Source organism: Pan paniscus, chromosome 6, assembly GCF_029289425.2.
Source record: "Pan paniscus chromosome 6, NHGRI_mPanPan1-v2.0_pri, whole genome shotgun sequence".
NCBI lineage: Eukaryota > Metazoa > Chordata > Mammalia > Primates > Hominidae > Pan > Pan paniscus.
Window position 1 is genome coordinate 100599697 of NC_073255.2, and position 20678 is coordinate 100620374.

The window sequence follows — 20678 nt, forward strand, 5'->3', positions numbered from 1 at the left end:
AGAAAATAAATAGTCAAAAAGCCAAACTTTTAAACCATTCATCTATTTATAACTCTTTAGATCTGGCATTATCTTAAAAAAAACTCCAATATATACTTCACCTAAGAATGCCCTTAAAAGTTTACCAGAAGTATAATACATAAAATTTGATCAATCAGTGTGATACATTCCTAAATTTAATTATTGCAGAGAGATGAATAGATAAAAAATAAAAATTTAAACCAACTAGTTTTTTACACTGTTTTAAGGTTAAAAAATTATAGGTAACTTACTGGCTGTAGCAAGAGAGTATCAAAGAATATAGTAAACATGTAAGCCCCCTCGGACATGCCCTAACTGGCCAAAAAGGGTAAATCCAAGCATTAATATGAATAATAGCTTCAAAGAATTAAAACATATCAAATATGTTTCAATCTTTGGTTTTATAATGACACTAAAAATAAAAAGAAAAAGGAATTGGTTATTTTTGGGGGGTGGTAGGGAACTATCTGTTATTTTGAAATACAGTAAACAGATAAAGGGAAATTGTCCAGCTTTCTCTGCCTTTATCCGAGATTTCTTGTACAGACTGTAACACGGGGTAACCAAATATTGACTCAAAAGAAGTTTATATTTTTCTAAATATTTCAAGAAGAAATAATGATTGATATATAATATTATCATTTTGCAACATTTAATTAATTAATAAATCTATTCTAGGGATTGAGCATCAGTGGCCACGAGCAGGACAAAGTAAGAGACCACCAGACATATGTGCCTCCCAGTCCAAGAATACAAGACTGACTTGTGACAAAGAAATTGGACATGATTTGGACCAAGCATATTGAAAAAAATACCAATGTACAAGTAACACAGAGGCAGAGAAACTTGTTAACTACCCTGTAGTATGCAATGAGCAAAACCCAGTTTGCGAGGAATCCTACAGGTGCAAAGACCAAGTTTTTTTCTTTTCTTTTTTTTTTTTTTAAAGGCGATTCACTGAAAAAGAAGGGAGGGGGAGGAGAATACGTAAATTAAAAGAAGCTTAGAAAAATATTAAAAATAGAACAGGACAACTACACTAGTGTTTTGTGGGCTCTGTGAGTGATAAATCAAGAAATTATTATCATTAAATCAGGATAGTGTTACATTTAGAAGGGTGGGAACGAGTTGTGATAGGGATGAGTTGAATGCAAGACTTATGAGATGGCTGGCAAAGTTCAATTTTTTGGCCTGGATGGTGGTTATAAGAATGTCTGACATACAATCATTTATGAAGCTATGCATTTGTTTAATTCTGTTTTCTGTAACTCTGCTATATTTGAAATACAAATTTAAAACTGGGCGAGTGAATATATTTAAGACACAATTTTCAGAGACGTCCTGAAAAGTTTTATCTTTATATTAAGGATGAATTTATCAAGTTGATAAACACAAGAAGTCAAAGGTGATATTTTCAATATTTATTAGTAAGGCTGAGGCAACAGCCTTTATACGGCACAGTTTACATAAGTTATCAAGATACATCTTGTATACAATCACAAAACCAAGACATATTTTTACATAGAGTAAAACTCAAGACGGATTTACAAGCATTTTTTTTTTAAATGCAACTCTCATGTATTTTCAGGTCAATTTATACAGTCCTTAGTCCAAGAATTTGCGTTTGTCCATTAGATTTTCCAAAGGGATTTGGGTAAAACAAACAAACAAAAAAACACATTAGCAAATCACCAACATGGCATGCAACATATAGTTAGAAACAAGACATATCTTCAAGTACTTTAGTTTTTATTTCAAAATCAGTTTTATTAAGATGTTTATGTTTTCAGACAAGAAAATTTTTTCTTAAACCTCATATGTGTTTTTAGGATATTAGCACACACATTAATCAGTAGTGGGAGCACCTGAGCACGTCACCAAACAAATATACAGACACAATCAAACAATAATCATATTCACATGCTGAATGCCAAATGAAATTAATATTTCAACTTCGTCTACTTTACCAAGTGTATACTTATGTACAAGGTAATGCATTAAGAAAATGCTCTCAATCTACCTATCAGATAAAGAATTTGATTAAATAATTTTGGCCTAACGGATACCTTTAATAATAGAACATGAAACATACAGAAAACAGCATTGTATCATATTCAATGAGAATATTTGTTTCACTCATTCATTACTGTATTACACCCAAGGCAAGTAATTATTAAATAAATAGCTCAGAATTATTCATTGAGTCTTCTTTCACTTTCATTTCAAGCTCAAAAAGAGGGAAGGAAGATCACTTCTGTCACACATAACACATATATAGCTGTAGTTGGCTGATTTTGGAATATTTGACATTGTAGCAATGAAAATAAGTTTTAAAAAATATTGTTAGTTATGATTTAAATAATAAAGTAAAAAAATACTATAAACATCTTTATGATATTTTAATGAAATGAAGCATTGATCAAATAATTTCTAATAAATTGGGCACAATATAATATATACTTTTATTTTACTTCACATCACCACCACCGCTAATATCACTACTGCTACCACCACTATCATTACAGTCATTCCTATAATAAGAATCAATATCAGCTGGTTACCAGCTATAATATTCCCACAATATGACTATTTAAATGTGTGTGATCCACAAAATTAATTCCACTGGTATGCTGAAAATATGTGTTTAATTAGTGTAATTTATTAAAATATGGGCAATATTAAAGAGTAAAGATAACTGATGCCCCTTAGTCTTGATATTTTAAACTGAAATATAAATAAAGAGTTCAGAGTCACCAAAAATCTTCTTAATCTTAAGTAAAAACAGGGAAAACACCAACTTCTTGCTACTAGGGTTATTTGTGTCTGTAATGACTATTCTATATTCCCTGTCTTTTGTAAAAAATTCACTCTGTGCTTTTGTTTCTACAGCCGAAAGTTTCTTTAGGACCAAATTTGAAACCAAGAAGCAACATCAGTCTCTGATGACTCAATGAAATTGTGGGAAAAATTGAGATGCTCTTCAAGGTAAAAGTGCTGTAATTGGAGTAATTACGTATTATATAGAGATTACAAACTCTGTCAGTATTAGAATAAAAAAAAGTTAATTCCAATAAAATGAAATAAACTAAAGAGTGAAAAACCATGTACTGTGATATGTACAAAAAAGTAAAAAACACCAAGAGCCCTATTTGCAATAAAAAAGAAACAGTTTTGTTGTAAGAAGTGTAGTCAACATCATTCAGAAGAAACGCATTCATATAAGGATCAGTGTTGCATAGAATAATTCCAGTACAACCTAGAAGTTTGGTCAGCTGCAAACTTGGCACACTGGCAGGATCTTATGCTCTCTGAAGGGGAATGCTGGTGCACAAAAAGAAGCCCTGTTGTCAACTCTGCTGATTGACCTAGCCCCATCGCTAGTTCCTTGGAACAGAGGGGCTTCTATAATGGAAAGACTCCTACGCTTTCAGGTTAAATAGCTACCAAAGAGATAATCTTTGTTTTGGTGATCCCTCCATTTATATTATTCTAAAAGAAATTGCAACTGGAATGAAGAAAGCTAACTGGTCATACAAACTCTCATGCATACCTATGGATATGAGTGGCTGCAAAAGAGGATCAGAGATGAGTCAGGGTTTTCTTTTAAGGGCAAATACCAGAGCCTTTTTATGTCAGACGGAGATCTCCTTGGACCTTTTCTTCCCCAATTATGAGTGATGATTATAGGCTTCTTCAAGTGCTAGCTTCTGCTGGAACTATCCATGGCAACCATCAGCAGATCTAATAGTTTCTAAAAATAAAATACTAGCAATATAATGTCTTTGATGATTCCACTCTCCCATGCTCATTTTAGAGCAATGTCAATGGTAAATGACATTGTATTGTCAGTGGAGGGGGATTAAAAAATGGAAGAAAAGTTATGGTTATCTTTCTCAGTTTGGGGAAGATCGAATTTGTATTCTGAAGTCATATATATATATCTCCTGGGATATATTAGAAATTCTCTTATTTTTAGTGCTTTACAGTCCTCTCAAATTTAGAGCATTTTTTCTTTAAAAATAAGAAAATTCAATATCCAACCAATATCTAGAGTTGGTTTTCTCTAATTCCACTAACACTTCACCCTTAAATAAAGCAGCAGGTTTTAAGCTCAGAATGCTCTGAGAAGCAATTTGATTTATTTCTTTTGGGTAGAATATAGGAATAGGGTAAGACCAGCATTATTCATTTAATTTAGGATAACAAAATTTGCATTTTCATGTAATTCTTCACCTTTAGTCAGGTTAAAGTTTATATTTTAAATAAAAAATAAGTTTTGTGGCTTACTGCTTTTATCCATGTCAATCCTTGCCATTGGTTTAGATGATGTTTTTCACATATAAAATTTGAGAATTAGAAAGATATGTAATAATTATTCCTCACTTCTGTGTATAAAACTATATTTGGAAATGTGCTTTCATCTTTCATGGATCATTGATTTACCATCACAACATCTCATTAGGAAGATTAAGAATATATAATTATTTTTATCCTATAGATAAGAAAACTGGGGTAAAGTGAGTGTAAGTGACATGTGCCAGGTGACACAGTCAGTGATAGAACTAAGACCAGAAGACAGGCTTTTATTCCCTGCTGAGTGTGTTTTCCACAACTTCACGTTACTTCCTTAATTAATAATGCTGATAGAGAAGAGGGTGCTTCATTTTAAGACTTGGACATTAGTTGTTTTATTCATTATTATTAAAATAGCTCAAAGTATATTTTAATCTCAGGTAAATGTTAACTTTTCACATATTTTCCCAACATTGATGAACTTGATCACTGTGATACTGTCACTAAAGTAAGAAAATAGAGCACTAGAGAGAACTCGAGTTTAGTGTCATGTTTTCATGATACAATCAGTAAATGAATTAAGTCATTAAGGAAAAAAGCATAAAATATTATGAAATGAGGATCCACTTAATTAATCAATGTCACAAGATTAATATGGTTTGTTTGCCAGAGAAAGAATTTTCTTTCTCTGTCAATGCATCGCTCAAGAGAAAGGCAATGTGCAGGATAATACATTTATTTGCAGTTTCACAAAGAGTAAGTTATCATGCTTCCTAGAACATATCAGTTTACTCTAGGTCCTTTGGTACATAGACTGAAGATGTCTTGGCTTAATGGTAAATTATGAAGATTTTGATGGTTTCAACCAAAATTCCAATATTTTATGGGGCAACATTCTTCTTTGTTAGCCAGTCATAGTTTTATTTCTAGATAAATTCAATTTTATTTCTACCTAGTATTATCTTCACTCTACATTGTTTCAAATGATACAGAAACAAATGTGCTTTTACCACATGGATTCCAAAGTCAGTGTTGTATATGCTTGTAACATTTAGACACAGAGAAAACTGGTAAAATATGGCCTGAAGGCCACAATTTCTACATCTCCTCTTCCATTTTCCCTAAGAACACAGCCACCTCACTTCCAGCCCTGGACACATACTGTAGGTAAATCTTATGTCAGAATCTGAAAGCAGCAAGTTGTCTGAATAGAAGACGATGAAGGAAGATTTTTGAAGTTTTGAAAACTGAGATTTGTTACATCAGTTCTTTCCTTTCAACCAAGGCTTCTTTGCATAAAGAATTACCTTTGTGCTGCATGAAAACCACATTAATCTTTGAGCCTCTGTCTTAAGCTATAGCTCAACTCTACTCAAAGATTATTGTCTTAAGTAATCGAAATTTGTTTCACAGTTTCTCTTCACAGCCATGGGAAATTCAAGGTCTCAGAACTCCATTCTTCTTGTTTTCAGTATGTGAACTTTTTCAGTTGAATATCTTTGTGTGATCCACAACAATAAATGTACAAGGTCTTAAGTATGTTTTTGCCTGTTGTTCCCACTCTTATGTTTGCCTCTCAAAACTTAGCTTTGTACAATAGTATTCAACTATAGTCTTGATGTGAGGCTATTTAGAGCAGTTTCTATACCCTGAGAAGACATGTTTCTTCAATGCGTTTGAGTAGGACTGACCAAAAGTTTGTGCCAGTTGACTATTCTTTTTCTGAGATCCACTTTGTCAAGCCAGATACAGGCTTCACCAATCAAGGTCTTTTTCATAAACTTCCCTCCATTGGAGAAAAGTAAAATCTAGAAAAAATAGCCAAAAATAAACATATTTAATTTATACACATATACATGTGTATAGTTTTCAACCTCTTTTAAGGACATTTAATCATCAAAGAAATAGCACAAAAGAGGGTGACGCTGAGTAGAAGTAGCAGACATACTTGCAGGAGAACTGATAACCAAGGTGTTCTCAAAAGATTTGCATGTAATATAAATTAATTCACATCAACATTTGTATTATTCTGCAAAGGAAAAGACACATTCTGAAGAATGTGAGAATACTAGGTAAGAAATGTGTAACTAGCTAATTCTAAGTTTATGCTTAAACTGATGGAAAGTTTCACAAAATAACTTTGCCAAATAATTTTTTACTAGTTTACACAAATCCAAATCAAATAAAAGATTATCTGTATTCTGAATAAATAAATATAACTTCACAGAGCATTGTTTTTATTTAGTATTAAATTTTATGGTGATTTTACTATAGTATGTACGTCCAAGCTGTTTTCTGAAGTCATATGAGACAAGGGTCTCAAACTAGAGAATTTTTTTTTTTCATTTTGAAGATGAGTTGAAGGAAAGGTAGAGAGCATTCAGTGGAGCTAAGCAGTAATCCTTATAATTTTATTCTCTTTTTCGCTTCAGAATCTCCTTTGGTTATATAATTTACCCTTATTCCTGGCAAAAACTTTTATGCTTCTGACTTCAAAATTTGTACTTCCAGATATGACTATCTCTTCTGGTTTCTGGTTCAGGGATTTCAAGTGACATTGTATATTTTCACTCAAATCTCTGCCTTCTTATCAAATTCATTTCAGACAAACTTTTGGTCTTTCTCTATTCCAAATTCCCTGACTACGTAATCTCTGTGAAATAATACATTTGTTGACACAGACTTCAGAGTGTCATTTCACATTTTTATTCCCTTCCAGTCTAATATCAGTTAATCTTCTCAATACATTTTTGCTTTGTAATATCTTTTATCTTTGTGTCTAATTCAAACTTTTAATTTCCTGTACCATGGTCTCTTCCTATATTTTTTTCTCTTTTCTCATTCCCCCATTTCTACTTTTATTCCTTGTCTCTATATCTACTAAAGACGTACTATGTGCAAAGCATTGTGCAGGCTGTAGGCAATGAAAATTAGGCCTTGCCCTAGAGAAACTGATAGCATAGAAGCAGTGACAGGTAAGTACAGATATTGTTGTTACAAGACAGACTGGGATTGATAGCCTAATAATAGAAGCAAAATGCTTGGTGAATAAGGTAAGATGAATTATACCCAGGGTCATCAGTAAGGAGATGAAAGATGTGGAGTATTGTGATAGATGGCGAGAGTTGGAAAAGGGAACTTTGAAGGGGAGAAAAAATATGAGGAAAGGATTGGAGGCTTAACATGACTTGAAAACAGTCTATTGTGACTTGGAGTATTAAGTGAGTGGAAAAGTATCCAAGGAGCTGAGACTAAGTCAATACAATTAAAACTCACTTTGGAGGACTCTGAATGATTCAAGATAATGGTGAGTAATTGAAGAGCTTTAATGTAAACTAGGGTTTTAAAATGTAACTCTGGCAGTGCTGTGATGAAATGAACTAAAGGGATTAGACATAAATGACAATAGGCCAGGTAAACAGATGAAATGATTTGAATAACAAAAATGGGGGCCCAAAAAGGTTTAGTGGCAGTAAGCATGGAAATAAGAATAATCTATGTAAAATAAACTCTGCAGACAGGGTAGAGAAGGCTTGGCAGCTGATTGGATGGGGTGAGTGGGCTGTGGAATTCTACAAGATTCCTGGGGAGATACTGCTGAAAATTAGTTAACTTCTCAAATGTCATATAGTGTATGATCAGTATATAAATATTGAATAATGGAATAAAAATAAATACAATATGAATGAGAAGTTTTAAATATCAACTACATAATACAGAGCTACCTGAAGAGAATGTCCTGCAGGACTTAGACTGAATCGAAAAGTTTCATTGAATGAAGGCTCTCGATCATGTCTGCATACTCTTGTTTTTTTCTTGATCACCTTTTTTTGGGTAGAAATATTCATCACATATATTTTCACATATAAATCTGAAAATAAGAATTCAGCCCATTAAATTCCATCAATCATATAAATTTCTATTGAAAGAATTATAACTGTATACTGAGAGTTCTTGTTACATTTTGCACAAAGCCAGCAGATTGTAAACAATTTGTTTCAGATAATATAAAATGATTAAAAGATACGTCTTTTTTTTTTTTTTTTTTTTTTTTTTTTGAGACAGGGTCTTACTCTGTCACCAGTCTGGGATGCAGTGGCCAGATAACTCACTTAACTTCAAACTCCTGGGCTCAAGTGATCTTTCTGCTTCAGTCTTCTACATAGAGGGACTACAGGCAGGAGCGACTACACCTAACTGACATATCTATTTTTCTTAACAATTTAAAATTGTCCTTCTGTTGTCTAATGAATATAACACTATAATGTATATGTTAATATATCTAGCTAAAAACTGAAAGAAAACAACTTGTTACATATGTTAATCAGTTATTTTTCTGACATATTTGGTGTACAGTTCAAATTTTAGTTAACATTTTCCAGAATATGTAAGACACATCCCTAAAAAATTCTAGATATATTGATGATTATAATAGAATTAGATACCTGGTAGATGATCAGGAGACTTAAATTTGTATGTAATATTTCTGCATTGGAGAATTTCAACTATTAGTTGTTCACCATCTGTCTTCATTTCCTTCTTCAGTGCAATCTTGATTTCTCCCATTACCTGAGTTTTAGCTGGGAGAATTTAATAAAAATGTAAAGAAGTATGTAATGCCATATATGAAATGTTTAGTTCAATAATTCATTCATACATTCATTTACTCTTTATCAAGTGCTAAGTATCTTATGACATCCTAAGTGCTAAATATCTTATGACTGTATTTTATTCATCTGTATATTTATTCACAGGTGAATAAATTAATTCACAGATGAATAAAATACACAAAATTTATCACAGATTCATTTATTCAGATATGAATAAAATACAGTCCATGCCCTTAAAGCCTGTAAAGAGTGAACAATCTTATGGGTAGACTGATAAATACACAGATGCTTACACCAAAGTATGTTAGATATAATGATAGCTTAGCAACAAGGGAGGTATGAAGAAATGCATGTAGATAAATTTTACTCAACTGTAGACTTTAAGGCAAAAGAAGTAATAGATATGACTGTATCAATTCATATAGATATGACTCTATCAAGAGATATGACTCTATATCAATTCATGCATTAATTCACTTATTCAATCTCCAACAAATATTTTATTTCCAACCCTACTCTGTGCTAAGCACTCCATTAGGAAGAGTGAATATAATGATAAGCCAAAACGTGCGTGCTTATTGGTTTCATGCTTTTTCTACCTATTGGGAAGAAAACCATTCATCAAATATTTTCATCAATAAATATATAATTATAAAAAGAGGAAAGGTTCTGAAGTATAGAAGTATGGTTTCAATGGAGGCTAAAACAAAGGAGCAGATGCTTAGGGAGGTGCTGCTTAAGCTGAAACCAGAAGGATGAGAGTTAATTAGGTGAGATGGATTAGGAAGGACATTCCAGAGAGAAGGAACAGTGTGTTCTCAAAAGGAAATATAACATGAGAAATAAATGCCTATGTGATAGTAACATATTGTAAATTGAAGCCATGTTAAGAATTTGGTTTTTCTGTTTAGATCTCTAGGAATCCATTAAAGGTCTTTAAACATGGCTGTAGATAATTTATTCTCAAACATTTTGATCTCAGGAATTCTTTACACTCAAAAAAAATTGACAGTCTTCAAAGAACCTTTGTTTATGTGGATAACTACCAATATTAGAAATATAAAATTTCTAATTTTTAATTAAAATTGAAAAGTAGATATTTAAAAATATTTATTAATCAAATCAAATGACAATAACTGCTTTAATGAAAATGTTTTAAAGAACATAATCATATTTTCCAAACCAAAAAAAATAGAGGTACTGTTTTATATTTTTTCAAATTTCATTAGTGCATGGCTTAATAGAGGACAACTGCATTCTCTTTCTTTCGCTCTCTTTCATTTCTTTCTTTCGCTCTCTTTCATTTCTTTCTTTCTTCTTCCTTCTGTAGAGATGGAGTCTTGCTATGTTGCCTAGGCTGGTCTCAAACTCATGGCCTTAAGCAATCCTCCTGCCTTGGCCTTACAAAGTGCTGGGATTACAGACATGAGCCATACTGTACCTCACCTCTTTTTTCGTTTTAGAGATAGGGTCTCACTCTGTCGCTCAGGCTGAAGTGTAGTGGCCCGATCATGGCTCACTGGAGCCTCAGACTTCTTAAGTCAACCATTGTATTTTGGTATGTGGCATAAGCACTTTAAGAATTTTTCCTATTTAGTCATATGAATATTAGAAAGAAATGCATTGAAGGATTTAGATTTTTAAACAGTTGAACTGATTCATCGAGGATACCCTTAAGTGAAACTGGCATTTTTTTCCCTGTAAGAGCATGTTGGTAAATAAATAAAGTGTCTACTAGCATAGTTTCTTGCCACTGCCTTAATAGGAAATAAGTCCCTAGCACTTTCATGCACTATTACTTTGCACTACCAATATAAATATCAACCAAGTGAAAAAGGTAAGTAATTTCAGCATATTTTGAAAATAATTTTGACTTTATGAACTTAAAAATCTCGCGGAACCATGGAGGTCTGTGAACCACATTTCGAGAACCAGTGTTATAGAGTATAGTTGAGTAATTTTTGAAAGAAAATGAAATAACAAAACACTGTGAGTAAAGTTGTAAAAATATTAGGCTGTAGTTATTTGAACATTTTGATTTAATTTTGTCACATTTTGGGGATATAATTGATAGATGTATTCTTTTCTGGATTAAGCAACTGTTTGATGAAATTAACTTAAAATTTGTAAGTCCAGATATACCCTTACATGTGGAAAAATACCTATAACATATCTCTCCTCGCTCTCTTCCTCTGTCAAAAAACTAATACTGTAGTCCAAAAATTGACAAAATTATCTTCTATAAGTTTTATAAACTAAAATACAAATCTTCCAGAGTTAAATAATAATTCATGAGCCAATGATTAGAGATAGTTCATAGTAGAGAGATGTTTACTTTCAAGAAACTCTAAGCATAAATAAAAGATTTTATATCCAGCTAACCTGTCTTTCAACTATCAAGCCTACAATTTTAAGCATGAAAGAACTCAGGGAATGCTTCACAAAGTTTGACTCTCTGAGAAATACATAAGATAAATTTCATCAAATGAAAGAGACAACTAGAGAAACTTCAGCAAAGGGACTGATGGTAATTATTCAATATAATTAATTGTAGAACTAAGATTGAGCAGTACATAGGTTGGTGGAAGAATAGTATGGAAATGTCATATTTATGACAAAGTATAAAGTATGAAACTAAAAATTAATGAATAAAGAAGGGAGAGAGAAAGAGGAAAGCAGAATGGGATTACTGATTTTTGTATAGGTAATAGGTAACAAAGGATGCCATTTAAAACTAACAAACCAGGCAGTCAATGGTCATGTAAGAGGAACAGGAGTTAGACATTATAAAAACTATAAATAAAAGGAAAACCTTTAGAACAAAGATACAAAGCTTTCTTAATTCCAAAAGAAAATTTAAAAACCCAGAGGCCAAGTGGAGAAATATCATCAATATGACATAATATACACAATGATTATAAAATAAAATGCAGAGTTGAGATTAAGCACATCTATTATATCACTAAACATGAATAAGTTTTAGCTAGTCTATTTTAAAAATTGTTTCAGATTGGCTCACAAAGCAAAGCCTAGTTCTATACTATGTACAAGAAATACAACTAAAATCTGGTTTTATTCCAAACAGTAAAAAATACAGATATTGGCAAGTATGTCAGGCATATGGAATCAATAAGAGTGCAGAGGTTGACATCTTATTATCAGATAAAACAGAATTCAGGCCAAAATGCAGCAAACAAGACAAAGAAAGACACTGTATGAAACTAGAAATCCATAAATCATGATGAAGACACAACAGTTATCAATATCCGTGTACCACTTATGTAAAGTTGAAACTACAAAGTAAGATGCAAGAATATAGAGGATTTGAGGAGGAGTAAAGATGATAATAATGCAATATTAACAGTGTAAGACAAGGCAAGTGAACTAAAAAACTAGATAAAATATTGAGACACTATAATCAATAAAGTAGATCTCACGGATATGTATCAAACACTATACCCTGATCATAATGAATATACTTTTTCTTAATCATCTATGGAACATATTCAAAAACTGATCATATATTGAGTTACAAAGAAGACATTAGTGGGTTCTATAAAATGAAGCTATTATCAAATTATGTGATAATACACTCAATGGCTTTCAACTAACCAACTTTTGGGTGAATGGAAAAATATATGAAAAAATACAGAAGTTCTGAAAAATAATGGTAATAAAACACTATATATCAGAATCTGTAAGAGTTAAAGAAATGATCACATGAAAATAAATAGCTTTAAACTCCTGTATCATTTCAAGTAATGATTAGAAAATACACATATTCTTCTATCTGCTATCAATAAAAAAATAAAAAATACAATTGGTTTAAATTCCAACTCAAAATCTAGAAAGGAACAACAAAATAAAATAAAAGTAAGTACAAGGAAGGAAATAATAAAGATGTCCACTAAAATTAATAAAGTAGGGAACAGAACAAAAGTAGATAAAATTAATAAATCAAAATTCTGGTACTTTGAAAAACCCACCAACAAAATAGAAAAATTAATAGTGAATTTAGTTAATGTCATGTGGCTTCTTAACATTACTATTTAGAAATGACATGCGTTCTCTTAACTGTAACACTACTCTCCTCTCAAAGATTTGGTATAAAATGTCTGGTGTCATGAATATACCCTAATACTAATTGGCTCACATTTTGTTTATACATTCTTGACAGATGGGAAACTACAAATCTCACCTTATATGTTTCTTTGAATTTGTGAGGGCAAATTCAGTTCTGGTCACTTAACCATTTTAAATAATCATAAACAAGTCCATTAAAAATCTATCTTTTTTTAAAAGGAGCTTCACAGGAAAATAAAGGATCTCTAAAATAAAAATGAGAAAATGAATCAGATCTTAAGATCTCCCTTTTTCAATATCTAGAGAAGTTAGGGGGGGAGAAAAAAAAGTAAAATGTAGGAAAGTGTTAACCAGTACCAACGAAGCAAGGAATAGGTTATAGTCTCCGGACAGAAAACCCAAAGAAGTGATGTCTAGGAATGAAAAGGCAGTTTCTGGTAAGGTACAAGTCAGCAGCATTCTTGAGTACAACAGATATCACAAAATCTTGTCAGGAAAAGAGAAATGAATTGACAAAACCCTGAGAATTATTACTAAATCCCCCATCTTAGGGAAGTAGATGAACAATGAGAGTAGCTAGCCCTAGGAAAAAATCAAAATAAACCTTTGAGTGTGGCAGCCTTGGCTTATCACTATGAAGATTCAAGAGTCTCAGTAGAATCAGGAAAAACAGACATGCCTCCCCATTACTGGAGCTCCAAGGTAAAGTAGGAGAAATATGTAAAGCTTAGTATATCTTTTCATAGGAATAACATGCACCTCTGCTTGGTTGAGTGAACACTGACAGAAAACATTTAATCAAATGGTAAAAGAGGTAGCAAAAAACCTAGTTAAATAAGGTGGCAAATCTATCTATCAGGCACCTCTCACTCTTTCCTTTAAAGCCATAGAAAAGTAGATAGCTACTCCTCAATCTCTCAAACCATACCTGGGAGGGAAGGAAAAAGAGGTTTCTAACATGGAAGGGAGGGAGTCAAGGAAAATTCTCTCTTGCTATTTGGAGTCAATAGCAGTTGTGAATAGAATTGATCACACTAATGATCATGATGAAATAGAACAGCAAGACAAATTTTATCTGGGAGAAATTCACTTTTATAGGTCATAGTCTTCCATTATAGGCCTAAAAGCTCAACACACTGCATATGTGAAATTTGTTGTTTTTCACCTTCTCACTTGGGGAGAAAAGTGGAATTAAAAACTTGCTAATTGAAGTTCTCAAGTCATCACATTGCTTGTTTCTTTCTTGGAATACTTAACTTCACAGGCTTCACAGTGTGATACTTGTGAAATTTTTTTTATAAGTTTCTCTCTGTTCAAAGATTGAACGAGCTTGTTCTTTGCTACTAAAGGAAGAAAGGACGTGCTTGCTGAGGTTGTCTCAAAGCAGGTGGTTGCGTTAATTGTGGGTCCATTGCTACCTCTTATATCTGACCTTTTATAGGTTTGTAATGCTTTTGTCTTTTGAAGCAAATACGTGGATGGAGGCAAAATCCTCCGTGTTTGCAGGTTGGGCAGCAGCTCCAGATCTGCTTGAGCCTTTGAACAAAACAAACAAACAAACAAATAAACAAAAAACAAACAAACAACAAAAAACCATCACACACACAGAGGACATGTGATGATGTTTTATAATTTGGTTTGGATAAAGAGTGAAATGGCATTAGAAAATGCTTTGACCAGACTTCAGGTCTCCTGGTGTCCTGAAACTTATGCTTCTTTGGTTGTATTAAAAGAATAAAAATTAATCCTACTCTAGAGAAGATATTTATCCTATAATGTGGCACAAATCTACAACTTAAGAACAGGGAGGAGAAGAGGAAGGGATGGAGGATGTAGAAGTCGTGGTTAAAAATGAGATGACAAAATAATATATGAGGTGAAAATGGAGATGCCAGATCTAAGAACACTAATAATCACATTTTAAAACTATTAGTGAAGTAGAAACATCATGGAACAAAATGAGATAAGATAGAAATTAAGATTATTGACATGGAGGAAAGAAAGAATTAAGATAATATAGAGAACATAGAGAATAAAGGTAGAGAACAAGGATTGAGGTATAGAGAAGAAAACTATGATACATACAATCGTTTCTCAGAAAAAGTAAATTCAACATAATAGAAAATAATATCTATTTAAAAATATCAAATTATTTCTCCAAAATAACAGAAGAATAAATCTGTGGACCAAAAGAGCACCCTATATGCCTGGAAATATTGATGAGTTGATACACTGATATATCCCATTTAATATTATACTTCAAGAATATAGGAATCATTCTTAAAAGGATTCAGGAGAAAAAGAAATACGTTCTCTGAAAGATATATCGATGTATAAAAGAAAGTCATTCTGAAATATATAAGACTATGGCAGAGGATACAGCAATGATTGAGTGAAAGAAAGAAGGAAAGAAAGGCAAAAAGGAGGGAGGGAGGGAAGGGAGAAAGAGACAGGGAGGGAGGAAGGACTTGAAGATGAAATCCAGACAATTAATAAAATAAGAAAGTGGAAGAGAACTAATTTACTTACAATTTAAAACAGAGAATCAACTGATAACATTTAAAATTAAAATATAGTATTAGGCTGGGGACGGTGGCTCACACCTGTAATCCCAGCAGTTTGGGAGGCACAACTGGATGGATCATTTGAGGGCAGGAGTTCGAGACCAGCCTGGCCAACATGGCAAAAACCCGTCTTTACTAAAAATACAAAAATTAGCCGGGCATGGTTGCGCGAGCCTGTAATCCCAGCTCCTCGGGAGACTGAGGCACGAGAATTGCCTGAACCTGGGAGGCAGAGGTTGTAGTGAGCCAGGATCATGCCACTGCATACCAGCTTGGGTGACAGAGTGAGACTCTGTCTCAAAAAAAAAAAAAAGTATTAAAATGTATAATTATTCAACCTCAATATTTTAAATTTTGTCTCTTAAACTTCGTGAAAATTTTTAATAAAGTAATATGGCTAAAATATTTATTGAAATTAACTCATTCATTTTTTCCTTAAAATACAATTAAATTTAAAATATAATCATTTTTTGATGAACATGAATATTTTAATTCTACTTTAACAAAATTGATTCTTGCTTTCTCTTTAGCTAAAGTGTTTCTACTAATGTAACTGTCAAATTGGCTTATTTTTATCTTCCACAGTAGTTCTTAAATCACTTTCTGGTGCTTTATTCTCAATTAATAAATACAATGGCCTTCTCACTTTTGAATTTTCTCAGATAAAAATTATATATATATTTTATCTTTGAAAAATATATATATGTGATATCTATATGCATACATTTTTATACATACCTCTATCTCTAGCTATCTGATTTGCATTTGTAGAAAACATTACGATTAACAGAATACAATCATCATTTCACCAAAAGAAATAGATTGGTATAATTTCTATTTTACACATGAGAAAAAAGTGGTTTGGGTATTTCAAGTAACTTGCCAAGTCATTAAATGGCCCTGGCTGAACTTTAATCTAGATCTTCTAATTTTAAGTCTAAGGCTCCATTCTCTCATGGCTACTTTAGATTTTCTGTGAATAAGATTGCGAAAACACTGACTTCATGGGAATATTCGCTTTAAAACATTTTTGTAACACAGTATCAGAATAAAAGAGTTTACAGAGGCTATTTTGCTTTTTTCTTTTAGTCACATACTGGACTTTAGAAAGAGGAGATGGCATAGTAAGCAACTCTTTAAATTGTTTAAACAACGGAAGATGCCTTCCAGAAGTTATTGTCTACATAGGCACATAGGTCAATTATGAAAATTGTTTAGATTAAACAATAAACACAGCAATGCTTTTTTTTGAAATATTCATCATTATGTGAAATTGCTAAAACATGAAAAGTGACTATTAATTGAGAAGATATTTCTTTTTTATTACATTATTGGTGTCTGTACCACTTAACTGGACATAGTATAAAGTGAGTTCACTGTCTCTCAGAATTCTAACAATTCTATTGCAACCTCAGCAGTTGTTGCCAGTGCAAGACCATTTTAGGCAAAAGTCTCTTTAGAGGCAAGTTTTAAGTAACTGGAAATGAATACAATGTGGAAGAGAAAAGAAGGAAAGAATGATACCTTGTAAAAGAAAAGTCTGCGTAAGAAAAAAAGCAGAGTGAACAAAATTCTCATCCCATTACACTGTATTTGCAAATTTTCACTAATAAATACCACATAGCAATGATGTAGGTCACTGGTGCTAGCTAATGAAGTCTGAATTGGTGTCTGATAAGATGCATATTTAGCCGTGAGAGTCTATCACCTCATAATTTGTTACCTAGGTCCCATCACTTATTCCAAATCTATAAAAACTCTAAGACAGATTTTAAAAACCAGGAATTCTGGCTTCTAGCCCCGTGAGATGGCAGGCAAGTCATTAAATCTTCTGCTGTAAATAATTGTGTTGGTTTACTTAGTTTTCAAACCCAGTCATTATGGAAAGTCTTATTAATGCCCTACTAGCTGTTAATAGCCAAAGTAGTGATGTATATTCCCACAAGTGTAATTTGATTTTCCTTCCTTTTATTGTTTCTATTCTACCAGTTTCAAGCCTAGGTGATGAAAGTGATGATCTTTTTCAAATGCCAAAATTACAAAGGTAAATTGTTAGTACAATCCCTGAAGTGATAATTACTCAATAAGCATTAATTCTTTTTATTTCTCCATATTCCCTTATTCTTTTTTAAAAATTAGATTTTCAATTGACAAATAATAATTCTAGATATTCATGGAGTACAATGTGATGTTTGATATGTGTTTATAATATGGAATGTTTAAATCATGCTAAGAAATAAACCCATCATCTCACTCAATTATCTGTTTTCTTCCAAAATTTTTGATGCAGTGGAAGACCATTAGAAGCACTTGACAATTTATGCCTAGAAAACATAAGGTTAATTGCTCAGTTCATTCAGAGTAAACAAAAAACCAATAAGATCTTGTATTCAAATATTCAGTAGATTTTAATAGAAATTTCTAAAAAAAAAAAGGACATTTTTCACTTTGCTGAATCTATTAGAGAAAGTCAGCTCTCTATAATTTGTCCTGTTCACTAATCTTTTTCTATAATTTCCAATGAGGTGTATTAACATTACCCTGGAGTCTTTAATAATTTTACCTAACATGCTGAAATTGTATCTCTCCTCTAAAAGATCAAAGGCCTTCTGACTCTGGTACTCAAGAATTACCTATAATTAGTGCTTTTCTTTTCTGCATACTATATCCTTGAGTAGCAAAGCAAGCCACTCGATTTTTTAAAAAAACAATTCTGATAATCTTATTTGCATTGAATTTTATCTTCTGGTATATCATTGTTTTACAAAGGCTATATTAAAGCCGCTGATATGTTTTAAATTTAATTCCCAGAAATATGTTTTCTGAACAAAGTTACTTACTTCTACAGAACATTTTACGTGTAGGACAACATAGAAGGAATGAAGAACTGTATTTTTTTAAAGGTTTATCCTAGTTACCGTGTGTTTGAAAGAGGGAAGGAGAATGTAACTATTTTATTCTACAGTAGGTTAGATTTTATTATAAAATAAAAATACCATGATTGTAAGATCTCCTAAGTTCAGCTTGGATAAATTAGCCTGCTTATACAATGAAAATTGTATGAAAATGGAGCCACTAGCTAGCTCCCTTATTCAGATCCCTTTTTTTCCTATGTATCTAACAAATGACTATAAATGTTTGAGTCCAGTATTCACTAACACGTACTATGATTAAAGAGTTATAAAGAGAATTCCTAAGATAGAATTTGTTAAGTTCTTTAGGTTCAAATATAAATTATTTATTTAGAATGCAACTCACTGGATTTGGTTTTCAAGTAAAAAAAATCTTCACCCTTCAAATTTTTCAAGAAATATAATTTTCCACTCTCTCATAGTATAAACTCATCTGCGATCAAGTGGATAGTATTATACTATTGTCAATGACAAATACCAATTGAATCACTTGAAAAATAACATGTAAACTTCTGTCATTATATCTTGTTTTTTATCAACCATTTTAAATACAGTATATATTACTACCCTCACTTTAAAAAAAGGAGACTGACTAATTGACAAAGGTCACACAACTGGATTAAATGTTTCCATCAAGATAGCCCAGGATTATTGGCAAAATTGTGGTAATCTATTATGTGATAATAATTTGGGGCCAAATTCATGTGTGTACTCCTAGGCGTGTATATGTTGTGGAGACAGGAGTGGTTATTTATGGGGAGATTAGCATTAGTGTGTGTATAAAGTGGGGAATTGGGGACCCAGGATTTGTGAGGAGTATATTCTGGAAAGATGAGTTACAATCAAGACAGGGAATAAATGCTTACCCATTTCCTTTCCAAAACATTAGCTTATGAAAGCATACTTTTTTTTTGTTTGTTTTATGTAGGGAGTTACAACGGACTCAAATGGTAATAACAATGTATTTCATTCATTGAACAACGCTTGCTCTTCAGACGTTTTATATATTCCATCTACAGCCTTAAAGAACTGTCCCTTATTTATCTTTGTCTTTGTAGCCCATAGAAAAGTCAGCTAGTCTATATTAGATGTTTAATAAACAAATTTGTATTATTTCTCTAATCTTTCCAGCAATTCTACAAGGTAGATATCATTTCCACCTCTTTTGGAAGAAAATAATTTATCAGCTGTAACTCAAAAACCCATGCTTGTTCCATGCTACTAAGCTGAGGCCATTGATGAGAGATATTTCGGATATTTTTTTTTCAAATCTGTGGTTTCACCCAAAATAAATGATTGTCAATCTATTAATTTCATTTTTATTTATATCAGAGCCTCTATTATTGAAAGCTATGGGGTGGCCTCCTAGCACATTCTCATGTTTTAGGGCTAAGTGGGGGCTGAGGGAAGAGGCATTTTTAAGTGTTTTCATTAATTTTTTTTCCCCAAGGAAGAATAATTCTGTAAGCTTTCATTAATACCTTTATTTGAAATAACCCGGATTCAAAGAGATATTTTATACAATAAGGCAGGCATTCTGGCCCAATAAGATTTAAAAGTTCTGTGAAAGTAGGACAAGCCTGCACATTCTCTCTGTATTCTGTTATATAAAGAAATCCTTTCTTTCTGAGATAAAGCCAGAAAGAACATAATTTTAAGCAGAAGAAAAGTTTTTTCTGATTGATCTCCTTCAGTGTTTTTTTGGCATTTTTGTCCTTTTGGTATGTGCTTCTTAGCATTTATTTTACTGTGTCTGAAAATAACCAGATTTCTTTAAATTTTTTTGTAAGGGAAAGCCTCTTACTATTTTATAGGAGACAACAACAACAAAAATGTTTCACTATTACAGAGGAAAAACTGAAATTGTAAATGGACATTACATTTAAAACATCTAGAGTTTTGAAATAATTTCTAAAAGCCTCAAGACCACAAAGCCCAGGAATGAGGTAGGAGAGCTGGTATGATAGACCAACATGCTAGCAAAGTTTCCTTCCAGAAAGCAGTCAAGCTTAACGAAACAAGGTAGTTTCCTGAGTTCCGAAGGCCTTGGCTACAACTCCCAAGCATTTATATTGACTTTTGATCTAAAAGCAGAGCACCCACCCAGGAGAAGTAGTGGGTCTGTATATCTTCTTTAAACTCGGAATAACATTAGCATCGTCATATAACCCATTTAGCAAATAAAACCAGAGAAA

At 32.3% G+C, this 20678-nt stretch overlaps 1 protein-coding gene across 3 annotated transcripts in view; it reads right to left on the reverse strand.

Annotated features, from left to right (window-relative positions):
* Positions 1–1427: 1427 nt before the first annotated feature.
* Positions 1428–20678, reverse strand: part of PCLO (piccolo presynaptic cytomatrix protein) — a 412454-nt gene continuing 393203 nt past the window's right edge. For all 3 annotated transcript variants that reach the window (XM_055114599.3, XM_057302898.2, XM_057302897.2), the window contains exons 23-25: positions 8760–8894; positions 8040–8185; positions 1428–6122 (exon numbers count right to left, since the gene is read on the reverse strand). In XM_055114599.3, coding sequence (XP_054970574.2) covers positions 5982–6122; positions 8040–8185; positions 8760–8894 — 422 coding nt within the window. In that variant the 3' untranslated portion in view covers positions 1428–5981. The remainder of the gene's footprint in view (positions 6123–8039; positions 8186–8759; positions 8895–20678) is intronic.